The sequence below is a fragment of the Pristis pectinata genome, chromosome 37 (genome assembly GCF_009764475.1).
Source record: "Pristis pectinata isolate sPriPec2 chromosome 37, sPriPec2.1.pri, whole genome shotgun sequence".
Taxonomy (NCBI): Eukaryota; Metazoa; Chordata; class Chondrichthyes; order Rhinopristiformes; family Pristidae; genus Pristis; species Pristis pectinata.
In genome coordinates, this window is record NC_067440.1 from 12,633,348 (window position 1) to 12,651,000 (window position 17,653).

At 58.7% G+C, this 17,653-nt stretch overlaps 1 protein-coding gene across 3 annotated transcripts; it reads left to right on the plus strand.

Moving 5' to 3' along the window:
• The first annotated feature begins 577 nt into the window (after nt 1–577).
• LOC127586571 (cellular tumor antigen p53-like) lies at nt 578–13,227 on the plus strand. Of its 3 annotated transcripts, none has more exons than XM_052044626.1 (11): nt 578–846; nt 3,573–3,672; nt 4,073–4,136; nt 4,687–4,902; nt 7,535–7,718; nt 8,802–8,914; nt 9,657–9,766; nt 10,277–10,416; nt 10,507–10,598; nt 10,833–10,939; nt 11,414–13,227. In XM_052044626.1, exons 2-11 carry the CDS (start codon nt 3,611–3,613, stop codon nt 11,505–11,507), a joined length of 1,182 nt encoding a protein of 393 aa, XP_051900586.1. In that variant the 5' UTR covers nt 578–846; nt 3,573–3,610; the 3' UTR covers nt 11,508–13,227. The 3 variants fall into 3 exon arrangements, with proteins under 3 accessions (XP_051900586.1, XP_051900588.1, XP_051900585.1); XM_052044628.1 differs by having other exon boundaries at nt 578–767; XM_052044625.1 differs by lacking the exon at nt 578–846 and adding an exon at nt 1,281–1,542.
• The last annotated feature ends 4,426 nt before the right edge of the window (nt 13,228–17,653 follow it).

The window sequence follows — 17,653 nt, forward strand, 5'->3', positions numbered from 1 at the left end:
GAAGCAGGAGGCTTGGTGGAGCTTTTAGACAGACACATGACTATTGGTATTGGTTTATTATTGTCACTTGTACCGAGGTACAGCGAAAAACTTGTCTTGCAAACCGATCATACAGGTCAATTCATTACACAGTGCAGTTACAGTGGGTTAGTACAGAGTGCATTGAAGTAGTACAGGCAAAAACAATAACAGTAGAGTGTCACAGCTGCAGAGAAGGTGCAGTGCAAGCAGCAGGAGATATGCTGATAGCATGAAAAGAATGGATGATACGCAGGAGGACATTCAGTATAAATCGGCATCAAGTTCAGCACAACATCTGGGCCAAATGGCCTGTCCTGTCCTAAGTTTCTACGAGATCTCAGGGACAGGATTTTCCACAGCAAGAGGTGGGGGCGCGGGGCCGGGCGTGTGCGGGGCCGCCGGCCGCAGGAGGTGGCGGGGGGGGGGGGGACTGTTTGAAGGACACCTGGACAGGTGCAGGAAGGTTCAGAAGGACATGGGCCACATGCAGGCAAGTGGGACTTGGTCAGTATGGGTGAGATGGGCTGAAAGGCCGTGCTGTACGACTCCATGACCCCACGTGTATCACCCACAGGTTCGGCCGTCTCCGGACCACCGGCCGCCCGCACCGACCCTCCGGCTGGGGCGGCCGCAGTTCCCGGGGCGGCCGGGCGGCGCCGCTGTCGGGGGAGGGCGGGGCGGCGGGCGCGGGGGAGGCTGGGATCGGGGATTCCCCGGCTCTGGGAGCGCGAAGCGGTGGCCGGACGGTGAGAGCGGGGAAGCCGCGGGCTCCGGTCCCGAGGGCGGGGAGCGGTAGCGGGCTCCCGGCGGCGGCGGGGGAGCAAGGTTGGCGGGAGGGGGAAGGCTGCTGAACCTTACCCGGCGGCGCGGCGCGGGGGGAGCGGGCGGACCGGGCCCCTCGGTCGGCGGCGGCGGCTCCGTGCCCCGGATGCCCGGGAAGGCGGTCGGTCCCCGGATGTCGGGTGGGGGGGGGGAAGGTGGGAACCGGGGGTCCGGCGGGAAATCCCCCCATTCATAAAAACACGCGGCCGGGCGCCAGCACTCCGTGGGGCGGGGGGGGGGGGGAAAGAGAAGGAGGGCAGGGGACCGGGTGTCAATGCAAGTCCACCGGGATTCAGGCGTTTGCCCCCCTCAACTCCTCCTCCTCCGCGGAATTTAACGTGTTGTAAGTTCTCGCCGGGTTCAAGCGCCACTCGGATTCTGCCCCTGTATCCCCCCCCCCCCCCGGATCTGGTGGCATTTACTGGGCATCACCATTCTGCGGGTCGGGGGGGGGGAAGGATCATTATAAACCTACAAATATTGGTTCAATGGTTGAGCTCACGTTTTCGCTCTCTTGTTCTGTCACCGTCTCACCGAGTTTCTGTTGGCAGATTATTTGTTTTCCCAACGCTGTTCAGCTGCCTTTTCCCGAGATTGGAGACTTTCTCCGCAAGTTCTTCCCCCCATCCCAGCCTATTGTTTTTGTTTGTATCGATGACGTGACTGCAGGGGCGGAGTCTGTTCCTTCCAGCCAATCAGGTAGCAGCTGTTCCCCAGCCGGAAGCGCGCCTCGTGAAATCCCACGTGGGATACAAACAGAGTGAAGCTCCCGCCCACCCCCACCCGCCCCACTCCCCCCCCCCAACCCCCCCCCACACCCACCCCCAACCCCCCCCCACACCCACCCCCAACCACCCCCCCCACACCCACCCCAACCCAACCACCCCCCCCACACCCACCCCCACTGTCCCATCACACACTCCCGGGGTCAGACACAGAGTGAAACTCCCGCCCACGCCCACCTGCCCCACCCCCCCAAACCCCCCCACACCAACCCCCAACCCCCCCCCACACCCACCCCCTCTGTCCCATCACACACTCCCGGGGTCAGACACAGAGTGAAGCTCCCGCCCACCCCCACCCGCCCCACTCCCCCCCCCACACCCACCCCCAACCCCCCCCCCCACACCCACCCCCAACTCCCCCCCCCCCACACCCACCCCCAACTCCCCCCCCCCCACACCCACCCCCTCTTGTCCCATCACACACTCCCGGGGTCAGACACAGAGTGAAGCTCCCCCCCACACCAACCCCCAACACCACCCCCCACACCAACCCCACACCCACCCCCACTGTCCCATCACACACTCCCGGGGTCAGACACAGAGTGAAACTCCTGCCCATCCCCACCTGCCCCACCCCCCCAAACCCCCCCCCCACCACCCCCCCATACCAACCCCCAACCCCCCCACCACACTAACCCCCAACCCCCGCCCCCCACACCCAGCCCCACTGTCCCATCACACACTCCCAGGGATAGACACAGGGTGAAGCTCCCGCCCCCCCCACCATCCCATCACACACTCCCGGGGTCAGGCACAGAGTGAAGCTCCCTCCACACCGTCCCGTCACACACTCCCAGATATAGACACATGGTTAAGCTCCCTCTACAAGGATTGCATTTTAATCTAAAACTACTGTAAATATTGTAAATAAGTAACTTTAAAAATAGGTTAGATACAGAGCAAACCTTTCTCTATACTTCGTATTAAAAGGTTGCAATTTATGGGATAGTTTGATACTGAACCAAAGGAAATTTACAGCTTGGTCACAGACCAGAGTTTGTGGAGGGGTCTTATTGGTGTAGTTGAAGGGCAGAAAGATTTGGAGAGGAAATTTCAGAGCTCGGGGCTCAGGCAGATAAAAGCAGGGTCACCAGTGCTGGGATGATTAAAACTGAGCATGATCAAGAATGTAGAATTGAAGGAGCCTGGAGATCTTGTGCGTTGAAGGGCCGGAATTGGTTACAGGGGCAGAGAGGGAAGGGACCCCAGAGGGACTCGGGGAGGTTGGGGCGGAATTTGAATTTGAGGTGTTACTGTCCTAGAAGGAAGTGTGGGACAGTGAGGACAGGCTGCTGTGAAATGGATGGCACCGGGACATGTAGGATATGGTAAGGCAGGCAAAAAGAAAATAGGTTCTGTCCAGATAAAGGTCGGTCTGTTCTGTCCTGCAAAACGTTCCCAGAGTGGAGACTGAAGGAAAGGAAATTGTGTGAGCTGCAGGTTCAAGCTTGTACGCTGTTGCTGTCTCTCAGGTCAGGGACAGTATGGGTTAGATACAGAGCAAAGTTCCCTCCACACTGTCCCAGGACAAGGACAGCACAACCTAAGTTTTTTCGGTGCTTTATTAAAGTTACTTAGAAAGATAAAAAAAATAACGGACTAATGATGATAAACACCAGCAGAAAACAAAATGTGTAAAAGACATAATATGAAAATAAAAGTTTGGATGCAGGGAGGGGCTCCCTCGCCACTGTCCCATTGTAGGCTCCCAGGCAAAGATCAATAAAGGGTTAAATAGCTACCCTGACGTCGTCCCATCAAACTCCCCCAGTGCATGGACAGCGCAGGTAGGCTGGCCCGTCAGACGCTCCAGGTCCGGTGCAGAGTAAAGCTCCTCCTACACCTCCATGGGTCCCTGCAGGTCTGGATGGCAGCTCTAACTAAATCCCTCTCACTCTCTCTCTCTCTCTCTCTCTCTCTCTCTCTCTCTCTCTCTATCCCCAGCTGTGATCCCTCTGTGGACCCCGCAAGCCACTCCCAACATGTCGGACAGCCAGCTGGATGAGCCGCTGAGCCAGGAGACGTTTCGCCAGCTCTGGGAATCGTGAGTCTCGGACCAATGGGGATGGTTTTACCGGTGGCGACGGTTCTGCCCTCAATTCAGTCCCCCCCTCTGCAAGCGTGCATACAGTCCTGGTCCGGTTCAGACACCCTTCCCCCACTCCCACAATTCAGGACACTGGTTCCGGCTCCCCGACCCAAACCTCCCACCACACACTGTATCTGAGCCCATTGCACTCTGTTTGCCCTCACTGAGGCAGATCTCGCCCAAGAGCAAGAACAGCAGGGAGGGTTTGGATGCAAAACCCAAGACCCTGAGGCCGATAGAAGCCACTGGCTGAGCCCAGGGGTCCAGGACCCAGACACCACCCTTCCTCCCAGCCCCCACTGACAAACTGTGGTGCCAATCAAACGGTCAGTGTCTGTGTGTCTGTCCCCCACAGGCTTCAGTTACCAGAGCCCGAGCTCAGCCTCTCACCACAGCTGGAGAATAAGATGCCAATGTGGGTGAGTGTATGTGGGCGAGGGACTGTGTCGGGGGAAGAGGGGAATGGGGTCAAGGGGAGGGGAACGGGATCTGTGCCTGGGAACAGTATGGGAACCTTGGTGGGGGGGATGTCTGTTTTGGGGAAATGGGACCCAGGTCTGTGTCGGGCATCGGGATGCAAGCCCAGGGCAGCATTGTCCTCCCTCAGGCCCACTTCACTGCTCCGGGCCTGGGGTCGGGGGTTGGTTTGGGGTCAGGTCGGGGGTTGGTTTGGGGTCGGGCCTGGGGTCGAGAGTTGGTTTGGGGTCGGGCCTGGGGTCGGGGGTTGGTTTGGGGTCAGGCCTGGGGTCAGGGGTTGGTTTGGGGTTGGGGGTTGGTTTGGGGTCAGGCCTGGAATCGAGAGTTGGTTTGGGGTCGGCGGTTGGTCTGGTGTCGGGTCAGGGGTTGGTCTGGTGTCGGGTCAGGGGTTGGTGTGGGGTCGGTCCTGGGGTCGGGGGTTGGTCCTGGGGTCGGGTGGTGGAGGGGCACCGAGGTTGAGCTGACCACGTGTTCCCTCTCTCCCTCCCCCAGCCGACCCTGGGTGCTCTGGACCTGGAGAACCCGTTGCTGAACGTGGAGAACGGTTTGCTGGACGCAGCCCTGACACCCTCCTCCTCCCAGGCCGGCCTCGCGGATGGCCCTGTCACCCACGCCTCCACTGTCCTCGCCACCACCGACTACCCTGGACCCCACCAGTTCCAGCTTCACTTCCAGAAATCCAGCACAGCCAAGTCTGTCACCTGCACGGTGAGTGACCCGGGGGGACATCCCTGCCCTCTGCATCGCCGTATGTCGCGCGTCCACCCTGCACACGCAGTTACTGTACCTGCTGCCTCAGAGACAGGACGTTGTGGGGTCACGTCCAGAGCACGAAATCCAGACTCAAATTCAGAGGAAGCATCACTGTGGGAGGGGCAGTGAGGAGGGAGCGCCGCGCTGTGGGAGGGCCGGTGAGGAGGGAGTGCCGCGCTGTGGGAGGGGCGGTGAGGAGGGAGCGCCGTGCTGTGGGAGGGGCAGTGAGGAGGGAGCGTCGCGCTGTGGGAGGGCCGGTGAGGAGGGAGCGCCACGCTGTGGGAGGGGCGGTGAGGAGGGAGCGCCGCGCTGTGGGAGGGGCGGTGAGGAGGGAGCGCCGCGCTGTGGGAGGGGCGGTGAGGAGGGAGCGCCGCGCTGTGGGAGGGGCGGTGCTCCCTCAGAGGAGCAGCTTTTCAGATGAGGATTGTCTCCGTTGGAGTGGGGGAATTCTCCCCAATACCCTGGGCCCATCGGTATTCACTTCCCAACTAAATCCACAAGGAGTGACGACTGGGGCAGTTTGTGGGAGCTTGCTGTGCATAGCCCACCTTCCTTCATTGGCTGTGAAGTGCTTTGGGACATTCTCAAGGAGTGGATTGGTCCGAGAGCGTAAAATGATCGCCTGCTATTGCAACGTGCCCTTTAAATCAGCACTGGCAAATAAACCGCCAACGATTGTAGTGCTCAGGATAGAGCTCAAATTGTTAATGGCACGTGCTGGGAACCTGTAGGGAGACTCGCAGAGATCACTGCGGCAGGAACAGCAGGGCTGACGCACAAACCGTGGGTTACCTCTCCCAGAGTGGTCCGGGGGGGTGGGTCTCCTGTTGTTCGTTCCCACAATATCGTGCGCACGGGCTCCACCGAGGTCCTCCTCTTCGCTCAGTGAACGGGAGAGAGTTGGTGAGAGAGAGAAAGGGAGAGAGCTGATGGAGAGAGAGAGAGAGAGCTGGTGTGAGAGAGAGGGACTGGTGGAGAGAGAGAGCTAGAGAGAGAGAGAGCCAGTGAGAGAGAGAGGGGGCGAGGGAGAGGGTGAGAGAGAGAGAGATGGTGAGAGAGAGAGAGAGGGAGAGAGCTGGTGAGAGAGAGAGAGCTGGTGAGAGAGAGAGAGAGCCGGTGAGAGAGGGGGAGGGGGAGGGAGAGAGAGAGAGAGCTGGTGGAGGGAGGGAGAGCTGGTGAGAGAGAGGGAGAGAGCCGGTGAGAGAGGGGGAGGGAGAGAGAGGGTGGAGGGAGAGAGAGCTGATGAGAGAGAGGGAGTGAGCTGGTGGAGAGAGGGAGGGAGAGAGAGCTGGTGAGAGAGAGAGAGAGAGAGAGATAAAAGAGCTGTTGCCCTTTCCGGGAGCTGAGAGGAAGTCATTCAGGCATGACTGGGCATGTTGACTTTCAGTGTCTCCTCCCTCTGATCCAGCCGAGACTCACTCACAAGCCTGGCTGTGGTATGAGTGTGACTGCCCTGCCTCATACCCTCAGTCTCTCCTTCCCAATGCAGCCGACTGCTGAGCTCCTCCCGGTGTTCCCCACCAGGACCAGGAGAAACTCAGACCAGGCGTCTGCCTGGTTGCCCTGTGCTGCGTCCCCTCACCGCGTCTGGAAGCCAGGAAGCTGCATGAGACGGTCTCTCCGGTCAGAGGCGGTGTTGATGCTCCTGCCGCGCAGTCGCCGCATTTCGCCGGCACTACGCCTGCGGTTCATGTGGAAGTTTCAGGTCAGCGGGCGCAGTCCAGCGCAACCGGAGGCGGGCGGTGCTGATTAAACCAGGACGCAGCCCACAGCGCTCTGAAAATCGGGAATTGAAGGGAAGTGGGAGTTAATCTGGGAAGTGAGGAGTTGGGAAACAGAACAATGCTCAACTGGTCGGACTGCGTCCACAGAGGGAGAGGCAGTGAACGCTCCGGGCCAATGCCCCGTCAGAACTGGAAACGTTTACAGTTAAACTAGTTTTAAGCAGGGGGGAGGAGGAACGCACGGGGAAGGTGGGAGGGTGATCCCTTCGGATCGTTGATGGAGGAGGGGAGGAGAAGCTGTGTCACAGAATTACGGAGGAGGCTGTGCCGGCGGGGAAGGCAAGGATAGACACTCATGTGGACCCTGCTGGGTAAGGTAGAACAGTGCAGTTCAGGAACACCACGTCTGTGCCAAACCCCGACGCCAAATTAAAGTAAGGGAAGGGTCAAAGTGTAAAACGGAGCCACACTGGGGGGAATTTGTGGTTGTGCGAAAGTTATATCGGATTGAAGTACCGTGGGAACTACGTGTGACACCAGAGGTTGCAGACACTGTAATCTGGAGCAGCAAACAATCTGCCGGAGGGACTCAGCGGGTCGAGCAGGAATTGTCCTTCTGCCCCCACAAATGCTGCTCGACCTGCTGAGTTCCTGCGGTAGCTTGTCTGTAACGGGGAGCGGATCCTTGCAGTGATCAGACGAGAGGAGAGGTAGTCAGCGCAACCATAGGGAAGTGGGGGCTGATCGGGCAGCGGATGGGGACTCCTGCTGACGGGAGCCGGCTGTGGTTGCGTCGCTGATCTCCCGACGACAGTGGCGTACGGCTCCCCCCTCACCCAGCCTCTGTCTCTGTCTCCCTGCAGTTCTCCCCCTCCTTGAACAAGCTCTTCTGCCAGCTGGCCAAGACCTGCCCCGTGCAGGTCCATGTGAGCTCACCGCCCCCTCCGGGCTCCCTGCTCCGGGCCACGGCCGTCTACAAGAAGTCGGAGCACGTGGCGGAGGTGGTGAAGAGGTGCCCCCATCACGAGCGCAGCTCGGAGAACGACGGTGAGAGTCGGCGATCGCACTGGGGTCAGGTGGACACAGGCTGAGTTTTGTTGGACCGCGGGCTGTGGCGGCACACTGGGTTTGTTCCCTGTACCCAGAGGTGTGGAGGTAGATTCCAGAGTCAGGGGTTCGAACTCCATCACTGCAGGAATTAACTTAAACTCACTTAATTAAGAATCTATGTTTGGTAACAAGTTACTAAATACCTGTTATAAAGTCCAGATCAGTAGTGCTGAACAGGTGACGTGTCCAGCCTACGTGTGACTCCAGGCCTTTATTTATACTGTTTATGAAGGGGTGTGGGGCATCGTTACCGAGACCGGTGGCTGACTGTGGATCCCAGGGCGGGGGAGTCTGCTGTGGCCCCCGTCCCCACGCCCTGGTTACATTTCCACCAGGTGGTGACTGAGAGGGAGCTGCCGTCAGGGTGATCCTGGGGGTCCAGAGGCCGTGGGTCTGGCTACAAACGAATCTGGCCAGTGAGCGGGGGTGGGGGGTAAATCTCCTTGCCTACAGGGAACCATCTGTGGCTGATTCGGGGGCGAGGGAGACTTGTCCAAGGTCATGGAGCCAAAGAGCGATCCAGCATGGAAATGGACCCTTCGGCCCATTCGAGTCCCTGCTGACCACCAGCCACCCATTGACACTGATTCCATTATATTCTCCCCACATTCCCATCAGCTCCTACCCCCCACCCCCCAGATTCCACCCCTCACCCATACACCGGGGGCAATTTACAGAGGCCGATTTACCCAACGATGTGTGGGAGGGAACGGGAGCCCCCGGGGAAAACCCACAGGGTCACAGGGAGAACGTGCAGACTCCACACAGACAGTGCCGGAGGTTGGGATCGAACCCAGGTCTCTGGGGCTGGGGGACAGAGGCTCTACCCACTGGGCCACCCACCTGCAGGAGAGGGTCTGACTGAGCGTGAGGGGGAGGTGGTCTGACGAGGGTAGGGAGGGAGAGGGTCTGACTATAGGTGGGGTGTGAGGGCGGAGGATGTGGGTGAGGGGGAGGATCTGAGGGGTGAGGGTCTAACTGAGGGGGGAGGATCTGACTGATGCACTCTCCACTCTGCAGGACCAGCTCCCCCGAGCCACCTGATCAGGGTGGAGGCGAACAGCCGGGCGAGGTACATCGAGGACACTCACACCAAAAGGCAGAGTGTGCTGGTGCCCTACGAGTCGCCACAGGTGAGGGCACGGCCAGATGAGGGGCGCGGGGCATCGTTACCAAGACCGGCGTCCCACTGTGGACCCCAGGGCGGGACAGTCTGGAGAGGTCCAAGTCCCCAGCCCACAGGCTCAGGCACGAGGGAGCAGCACGCACCTACTGTCCCCAGGGGGTAATGGATCTGTTCCCTGATCGGGCCGTTCCTGGTGGGCAGAGCTCTGGTGGCCAGAGCCACTGGTCAGTGCTGTCAGTCAGAGCCAGTGGTCAGCTCTGGTGGCCAGAGCCAGTGGTCAGTGCTCTGGTGGGCAGAGCCGGTGGGCAGAGCCAGTGGTCAGTGCTCTGGCAGTCAGTGCCAGTGGTCAGTTCTGGTCAGAGTGAAGGTGTGTGGGTCTGAGTTTCTCCTCTGCCTGGTTTCCCTGTTGGTGTTACCTGCCTGCCCCGGGACAGTTGGTGGGGGGGGATTACTGGGGTGGGGAGGTGCGGTCACCTCTTCGGGAAAATCCGAAGCTGCAGAGCTCCCAGACCGGGAAGTGTTTGAGTCTTAAGGGTTGGAGCTCACTGGGGCACAGGTCCTTCAGGTACAGAGAGGGGGCAGGGGTGTGTGGGGTGGGGGGAGGTGTCTGTGGCCCCCACCCCTCTGCAGAAGCCCCAGGGGAGCGATGGCTGGTGTTTACGGCGGGTTGACTGGGGAGTGAGTGGTGGAGAGGGTACGAGACGTGCGGGCCACAACTTTCACTGACGCGCTGTGCGTCCTCCCCGCAGGTGGGATCGGACTGCACTACGGTGCTCTACAACTTCATGTGTAACAGCAGCTGCATGGGAGGCATGAACAGGCGGCCCATTGTCTCCATCATCACCCTGGAGGGTCCCGAGTGAGTCCGCCTACTCCCCACCCTCGTCCACTCGCCACTCCCGGCCCCTGTCCTCACCACCCACACCTCGGGTCCAGGGCTGCGGCTCTCTGTCCAAGGTCCCACCCCTGGACACCTCCCGCCTGTGTCCCGGCAAAGGGTTGCTGCCCTACCGAGGGGGTGTTGCCCCGCCAGAACACCCTTGCGCGGAGTGAGATGTTAAACCGATGCCCCGAGTGCCGTTTCAGAATCCCGCTTTCAGCGTTTTACAGGAACCCAGGGGAGCTCCTGCCAATGCTTCGTACCACAACTACTGTCTCAGGAGGCTGGAGCTCCCATCCTCAGGGCGGAGATCCGCCTTCCCCCGGTGGCCCGGACGCGGAGCTCCGCCTTCCCCCGGTGGCCCGGACGCGGAGCTCCGTCTCCATGCGTCTTGCCAGCACAGCTGCCCCCTCCCCGGTTGGCCTGAGTGTAGAGCTCTGCCCAAGGACTGCCGCCCTCTCTAACGCTCCTCTGTACTTCCCCCGCCAGTGGCCAGCTGCTGGGCCGTCAGTGCTTTGAGGTGCGAGTGTGCGCCTGTCCCGGACGCGATCGCAAGAGTGAGGAGGAGAATCTGCGGAAGCAGCAGGAGGCGGCCGCGGAGAAATCAAGCACCCCGGCAGCCAAGCGCTGTGAGTAACCTCCCGGCCGGGGTAGGGGGGTGGGGGATCCGAGGGTGGGACACAGCTGCCTCACCTCTCTGCTCTCTGTTGCTTCTCTAGCGATCCGGGAGGTTGAGGTTCCCCAGGCCAACACCGCGCCCGTCCCCAGCAAGAAGAAGTTGGCTTCTGACAACGAAATCTTCACCCTACAGGTAGGTGGAGGCCTCTCCGGGGGGTGGGACGGTGTGCCCCGGGGCGTGGGACGGTGTGCCCCGTGGGGGGGTGGGGGGGTGTATCCATGGGTGAGGGACGGTGTATCCCCGGGCATGGGATGGTGTATCCCCGGGTGTGGGACTGTGTATCCCGGGGCGTGAGGACCCGTGTGATGCTGTATCCAGGCTCTGTCCCACCACCGGTACACTGACCAGATGTTTTCCCCTCCGCAGGTCCAGAGCCGCAAACATTACGAGCTGCTGAAGAAGATCCAGGAGGCGCTGGAGGTGTCAGAACTGATCCCCACGGGTGTGGTGGAGGCCTACAGGCAGCAGAAGCAGTATGTTGGGGAGAGGGTGGCCTGGGTGGAGGGGCAGTACTGAGGGAGCTCTGTGCTGGGGGAGGGGTGGTACTGAGGGAGCTCTGTGCTGAGGGGGGGGTAGTATTGAGGGAGGGGCAGTACTGAGGGAGCTCCGTGCTGGGGGAGGGGGAGTACTGAGGGAGGGGTAGTATTGCGGGAGCTTTGTGCTGAGGGAGGGGCAGTACTGAGGGAGCTCCGTGCTGGGGGAGGGGCGGTACCGAGGGAGCTCCGTGCTGGGGGAGGGGCGGTACCGAGGGAGCTCCGTGCTGGGGGAGGGGCGGTACCGAGGGAGCTCCGTGCTGGGGGAGGGGCGGTACCGAGGGAGCTCCGTGCTGGGGGAGGGGCGGTACCGAGGGAGCTCCGTGCTGGGGGAGGGGCCGGGGGCTGGAACCAGGGGCCGGCGAGAGCTAACGAGGAGCCGGATGCTTTCAACTGTCTCCTGCCTTTCATCAGGCACTTCAAAGCTGCCCACAAGAAAGAGAAAAACAGTGCGGAGGTGAAGAAAGGGAAGAAGTTGCTTGTGAAGGACGAGAGAGATTCAGACTGACCCCCCCGTGCAGACCGAGGGTCCTACCCTCGGCCACTCTTACATGAAACTGCCCGGCTTTGTTTACTTCTGAAACTTTCCACTGCACAGCCTTTGGCTGGGGTCTGGGACCTGGGGTGTCACTGGCTGTCCCGGTGCTCTGCCCCCACCCCTTGGGGTTAGGCTGACTGCACCCCTCCCCGATGCCAGCGGAGAGCAAGTCCGCTCAGACCTGCCGCCGCCCCCTCTCCTTGCCCTGGCGGTGAGATTCCCCACACCCCTGGCACAGACAGCCACCTACTGTCGCTTCCCCTCGGATCCTACATCTCTGCTCGGGGAAGTCCTCCGTCTGCACTCGTCGTTCTAAACGGCTTGGTGAAATCTCCTTCCACTGATCCAAAGAAAACAGCCGGGGGCTCCTCACGCCTGTAACTCCCCAGGCCTGACACTCCCCTGCTAAATCCCTCTGCTCTGCTCCCTCGTCCTTCCTGCAGTGTGGCAGCTGCAGTCCTGCTCTATACGTGTTCGGAGTAACCATCTGCTCCCTTACCCCTATCCCCTGCTCCACCCTTTGTGGCTTTGTGCTGTGATATCCCTCTGTTCCTCGCCCACCCACCCAGTATCCCGGGACCCCGTGTGCCCGTTCTCCCAGAGCCTTCCCGACAGAGGCAGAGAGAGGTGGCAGGCAGGCTGCTTATCAGGCTGCTTGTTGTTAAGGGCGGGCGGGGGAACGTTGACTGTAGCAGGTCTATGAGCAATCTGTTCCCCCCACTCCCACACCAAATAGAAAGCATTTCCTCTCCTTGTTTCCCAGCTCCCTCCTCACCCCAACTTCCAAGGAATAGCAGGAACATTGCCTTCCATCTCTGCTTCCGCCAGCCTCCCAGGGAGACGGTGAAATCTGTGGAGGGGTTTCACCCTGTCTGGGAAATGGCGGGTTTGGGGGGTGAGGGTGGGGAGTGGAAGGAGAGCCATTTGGTCCTCTGGGTTTGCAGGGGCCAGTAACCACTGATCCCGACCTCTCCTCCCTCGCCAGCTGCCGGGCATTGACATCCGGACCTACCCAGGAGCTGAGAACATCTCGATGGGCGGTACGGAACCGTCCAATCTGGGCCACAGGATGGCCGAACTCCCCCCATCAGCTCACCCACACCCACCTTGCTCCCTCCACCCCAGACCAGACTACCTTGGAAGCTTTATTAACCAAACTTGATGCATTTGTTTTTAATAGTTTTTTTTAATCAGGCGGAGGGTGAGGTTTGACGGTGAGGCTGTGCAGGACACCAGTGTCCCCTTTCCTGTTCCAGAAACACTAACGCCTCGTTTTCCGGTAGTTTGCAGTCCATCTGACTGACACGTGACGGAGAGAGGGGTTTCACCTCTCCTGAGAGCTGCTGGTGGATCAGAGCTGCTCAGACCTGGGAGGAAGCGCAGGAAGACTGCCACTTGTAGTGGCACTGAATGGAGAGTGTGGGAGAGGGTCAGCTCCCTCCCCTGACCCTCGGAACACTGCCTCAGAGCCCCGGCCCACCTCCTCCTCGCTGCTATCCTTAATCTTCCCGAGGTTCAAAGATCTTCCCAGCTTTTATCCTCAGACCTCACTGGGACCTATTTTATTTAGTGTTTGAAATGTACAGCCCTGGTGTCGTACACAAGCCATCCCACCCGATGTCTGCTCTCAGTGCCTGTTACTGTAGACGGTTTTTTTATATTCAGTCAATAAAACATGCATTGCCATCTATTCCTGGGTGTGAGACTCCCGCGCGGCACGTAGGTGTCTTGGCTGGCACAACACTGGCAGATTTTCTGCACTCTTGGATGTTATTCGTGTTAATATTGCCCACACAATTTTAACTCACTTTAAGATGTTGCACAGTGGGATAAATTTCTAGTGAACCTGGTCAGTTTAAAGGGAATGTGGGAAACAGGGTCCTGCTGTTTAAAGAGAGCTTGGGAAACCAGTGAGGCAGACCCACTCCCCGGGACCCCCTGTAAATGCCAACATAATCTCTGGGGACCCCCTGTAAACACTGACCCACTCTCTGGGACCCCCTGTAAATATCGACACACTCATCGGGGCCCCCTGTAAACACTGACCCACTCCCCGGGACCCCCTGTAAATACCAACACAGTCTCCGGGGACCCCCTGTAAACACTGACCCAATCTCCAGGACCCCCTGTAAATATTGACACACTCATCGGGGCCCCCTGTAAACACTGACCCACTTTCCAGGACCCCCTGTAAATACCAACACAATCTCCGGGGACCCCCTGTAAACGCTGACCCACTCTCCGGGACCCCCTGTAAATATCGACACACTCATCGGGGCCCCCTGTAAACACTGACCCACTCCCCGGGACCCCCCTGTAAATACCAACACAGTCTCCGGGGACCCCCTGTAAACACTGACCCAATCTCCAGGACCCCCTGTAAATATTGACACACTCATCGGGGCCCCCTGTAAACACTGACCCACTTTCCAGGACCCCCTGTAAATACCAACACAATCTCCAGGGACCCCCTGTAAACACTGACCCACTCTCCGGGACCCCCTGTAAATATCAACACACTCATCGGGGCCCCCTGTAAACACTGACAGTCCCCAGGACCTCCTACAAATATGGACACTTTCCGGGACCCCCTATAACACAGACACACTCCCTGAGGACCTTTTCCCAACTCTCGAACACTGACACACACCCAGGCTGCTCAACAAATACTGAGAACCTCCCGCTGAGTCTGAAAGCCTGGCCCCAGGAACACTAGAAGTTGTTACCATCTGCAAGCTGTGATCCCAGAACTGGGTCAGGCCTAGACTCAGTAAACCACGCCACCCATTCAGCTTAAAACTGGTAACAGTAATTCTCCCGGTGGATCTGGGCGGAGTTGATGAGAATGTGAGAACAAAAAAATGGGAGCAATGTAGGATTCTGGTCAGTGTGGTGTCGATGGGCTGAAGAGCCTGTTTCTCTGCCGTCTCTCTGTGACGCTGTTCAGCATGAACAACAAAAGAGACAGGAAACTGTAGGAGGAACAGCGGGTCGAGCAGCGTCTGTGGAGGCAGTGGGATGGTCGATGTTTCAGGTCGAGACCGAGAGGGGAGATAATCTGTCTAAAGAGGTGGGGAGGAGGGGTGAGGCATCAGCGGAACCTTATCTTTAAATTTGCAAACCTTTTGAGACCGACCTCGCCGTACATAGTACGTCGACATTTGATGCTGCACAGGGCTGTGTTTCAGAAAAGGGCAAGAGTGAAGAGGTTTAATTTTCCTGGGAATAATATTTAATGTCCCCAGAGGATGTCTGAAGTAATTCATTCTAAAGAACACGTGTGCAAGGAAGGGATTGTCATTCCGATCCTTGCTTTGAATTCACTTTGTGTGTACAATCTCGGAGCTTCAAAGCAGACGTCTTGAGATGGGTTCAAACCTAAGTGCTGGCACAGTGGAATTTAGTAACAATAAATGTTAAATAACTGGAATAAAGACCAGCAATAATGGAGACCGTGTAAACATTGGAACCTTGGGCACCCTTTGCTGGAGAGGTGGTCTGGCCAGTGGATGGCTCCAAACCAACGTCTTCTATTCAAAGTAGCCAACATAATCAAAGACCCCACCCACCCTGGTCATTCTCTCTTCTCCCCCCTCCCATCAGACAGAAGATACAAAAGCCTGAAAGCACGTACCACCAGGTTCAGGGACAGCTTCTGTCCCACTCTTTTAAGACTTTTGAACAGTTTCCTAGTGTGATAAAGTGGACTCCTGACCTCACAACCTACCTCGTTATGGTCTTGCGCCTTATTGTCTGCCTGCACTGCACTTTCTCTGTAGCTGTAACACTTTATTCTGCATTCTGTTATTGTTTTCCCTTGTACTACCTCGATGCACTGTTGTAATAAAATGAACTTTATGGATGACATGCAAAACAAAGTTTTTCACTGTACCTCAAAGCCAAAGTCGAGTTTATTGTCATTTGCTCAAGTCCATGTGTGCACAGGTGCAACGAAAACCTTGCAGCAGCCACCTAACATCATATGAGCAGCATTCACAAGAAAAACATTAATTAAACATAAATTACACACAACTTTTACAAGAACGCAATTAGAACAAAAAAAAATCAAAGTGGTCCTAGTGTCGCTGAACTGTGGTGATTCAGGTTGTGCGGGTTGGTTCGAGAAGGGAAGTCACTGTTCCTGAACCTGGTGGTGTGGGGACTTCAGGCTTCTGTACCTCCTGCCCGATGGGAGCTGTGAGAAGATGGCACGGCCCGGATGGTGGGGATCTTTGATGATGGATGTTGCCTTCTTGAGGCAGCGGCTCCTGTAGATACTCCCGATGGTGGGGAGGGATGTGCCCGTGATGTCCACGACTCTGCAGCTTCTTACGTTCCTGCACATTCACAAGATCACAAGACAAGGGAGCAGAAGTAGGCCATTCGGCCCATCGAGTCTGCTCCATTTGAACTGCCGGTACAATTGCCCAGTGCAGGAGGGAGGTCCTGAACTTCAGGGTGCCTGTCCCTTTAAGCCTCAGCCCCTCCTCTCCCTGAAGCTCGGGCCATGTGACAATAAACCGACACCTCCCGCGGTCGCCACCAGAGGGCAGAGTCGGCCACGAAGTCGCCCGGGTCGCTGTTGCAGTCATCGAGCGCTCGGACCGTCCCCGCTCCGGGCTCCCGGTTTGCGGGCACCGGCTCCCCGAGAGCTCCTTCGGCCTTTGCATCCGTTAAAATGCAGACGGCCCCTCGCGATCAGGCGGTGCCGGGGTCGGTGGCCCGCCCGTGATGTCCGGGACGGGGCCTGTCGTGCTTTAAGGGATTTATTGGTGGATGGATCGGTCCCGCTTTAAGGCGGGTTTAAAGCTCCCTTCCGGGACGGCACGGTCCGATCCCGGATCAGAGCAGCGGCCGCGGGGTCGGGGAAGGCGGAAATGTCCCAGAGTGGAAGCGGGCCGAGCCAAGCCGGAACGGGAGAGGCCGAGCCGGGCCGGGGGCGGCCGTGCTGGCGGCAGGATATCCCGGGTCCGGTGCACCCTCTCCCGGGGCAGTCGGGTCCCGTCCCGGGCCAGGCAGGGTGCGCTAGCCCGGGTGTGATGCGCGCTAGCCCGGGCCAGGCGCACTCGGTGCCCGCTCTGCTACTCCCCAGTCCGAGGGACGTTCACTATCCCCGGGACCCTCTCGGGCTCTGCTGCCGCCCCCGGCGAGCCCCCAAACTGGGGCAGATCGGCCGATCCAAGAAAGGTGAGGAAGGGGCGGGGAGGGAGGTTGTCCTGGGGTGGTGAGGGCGGGGCGGCTTGTCCCGGGACATTGTAGAGGGAGAAGGGGGGAGGTGGGGGTTCAGTTACCTCATCCAGTCCCAATTGTCCAGTCGGAGGGGGAGGTGTGGGAGGAATTACCTTCAACTGTGATGCCCTCTGTAGTCGAACGTCCTGCTGGCCGTCCCATTACAGGAAGGGTGTGGGGGCTTTGGGGAGGGTGCTGAAGAGGTTCACCAGGATGCTGCCTGGATTAGAGGGCATGTGTTATCAGGAGAGGTTGGACAAACTTGGGTTGTTTTCTCTGGAGCGGCAGAGACCGAGGGGAGACCTGATAGAGGTTTATAAAACTATGAGAGGCACAGATAGGGGAGACGGAATCTTTTTCCGCGGGTAGAGATGTCAAGTACTAGAGGGCACGCATTTAGGGTTTGAGGGGGGAAACGTTTAGGGGAGATGTGTGGGGTAAACCTTTTACACAGAGAGCGGTGGGTGCCTGGAACGGGCTGCCAGGGGTGGGGGTGGAGGCAGGTACGACAGTGGTGTCCAAGGGGCTGTTAGACACCTGAATGTGGCATGGTGTTCAGTACAGACACGGTGGGCCGAAGGGCCTGTACTGGACTTGTGTTCTGTGCTGCCACTGCAAATGGCTGCTTGGTTGAGTTGGGGTCTTCATGAGGTTGAGGGGTCAGCGGGGAACTCTGCAGATTGGGGAGGGGGAAGAAAGTGGGTCAGAGGACAAAAGTTGGGTTTGAAAGGTTTGCATTTGTGTAGCTGCCTGCATGTCGGGGAATGTCCCAGTGGAACGTTCCAACGGTCGTCACTGCTTCCCCCCGGAAACGTGGCAGATAAGTGGTACACAGCAAGCTCCCATGGCCGCAGGACAGAGCCCACATGTGCTGGTGACTTTGGTGA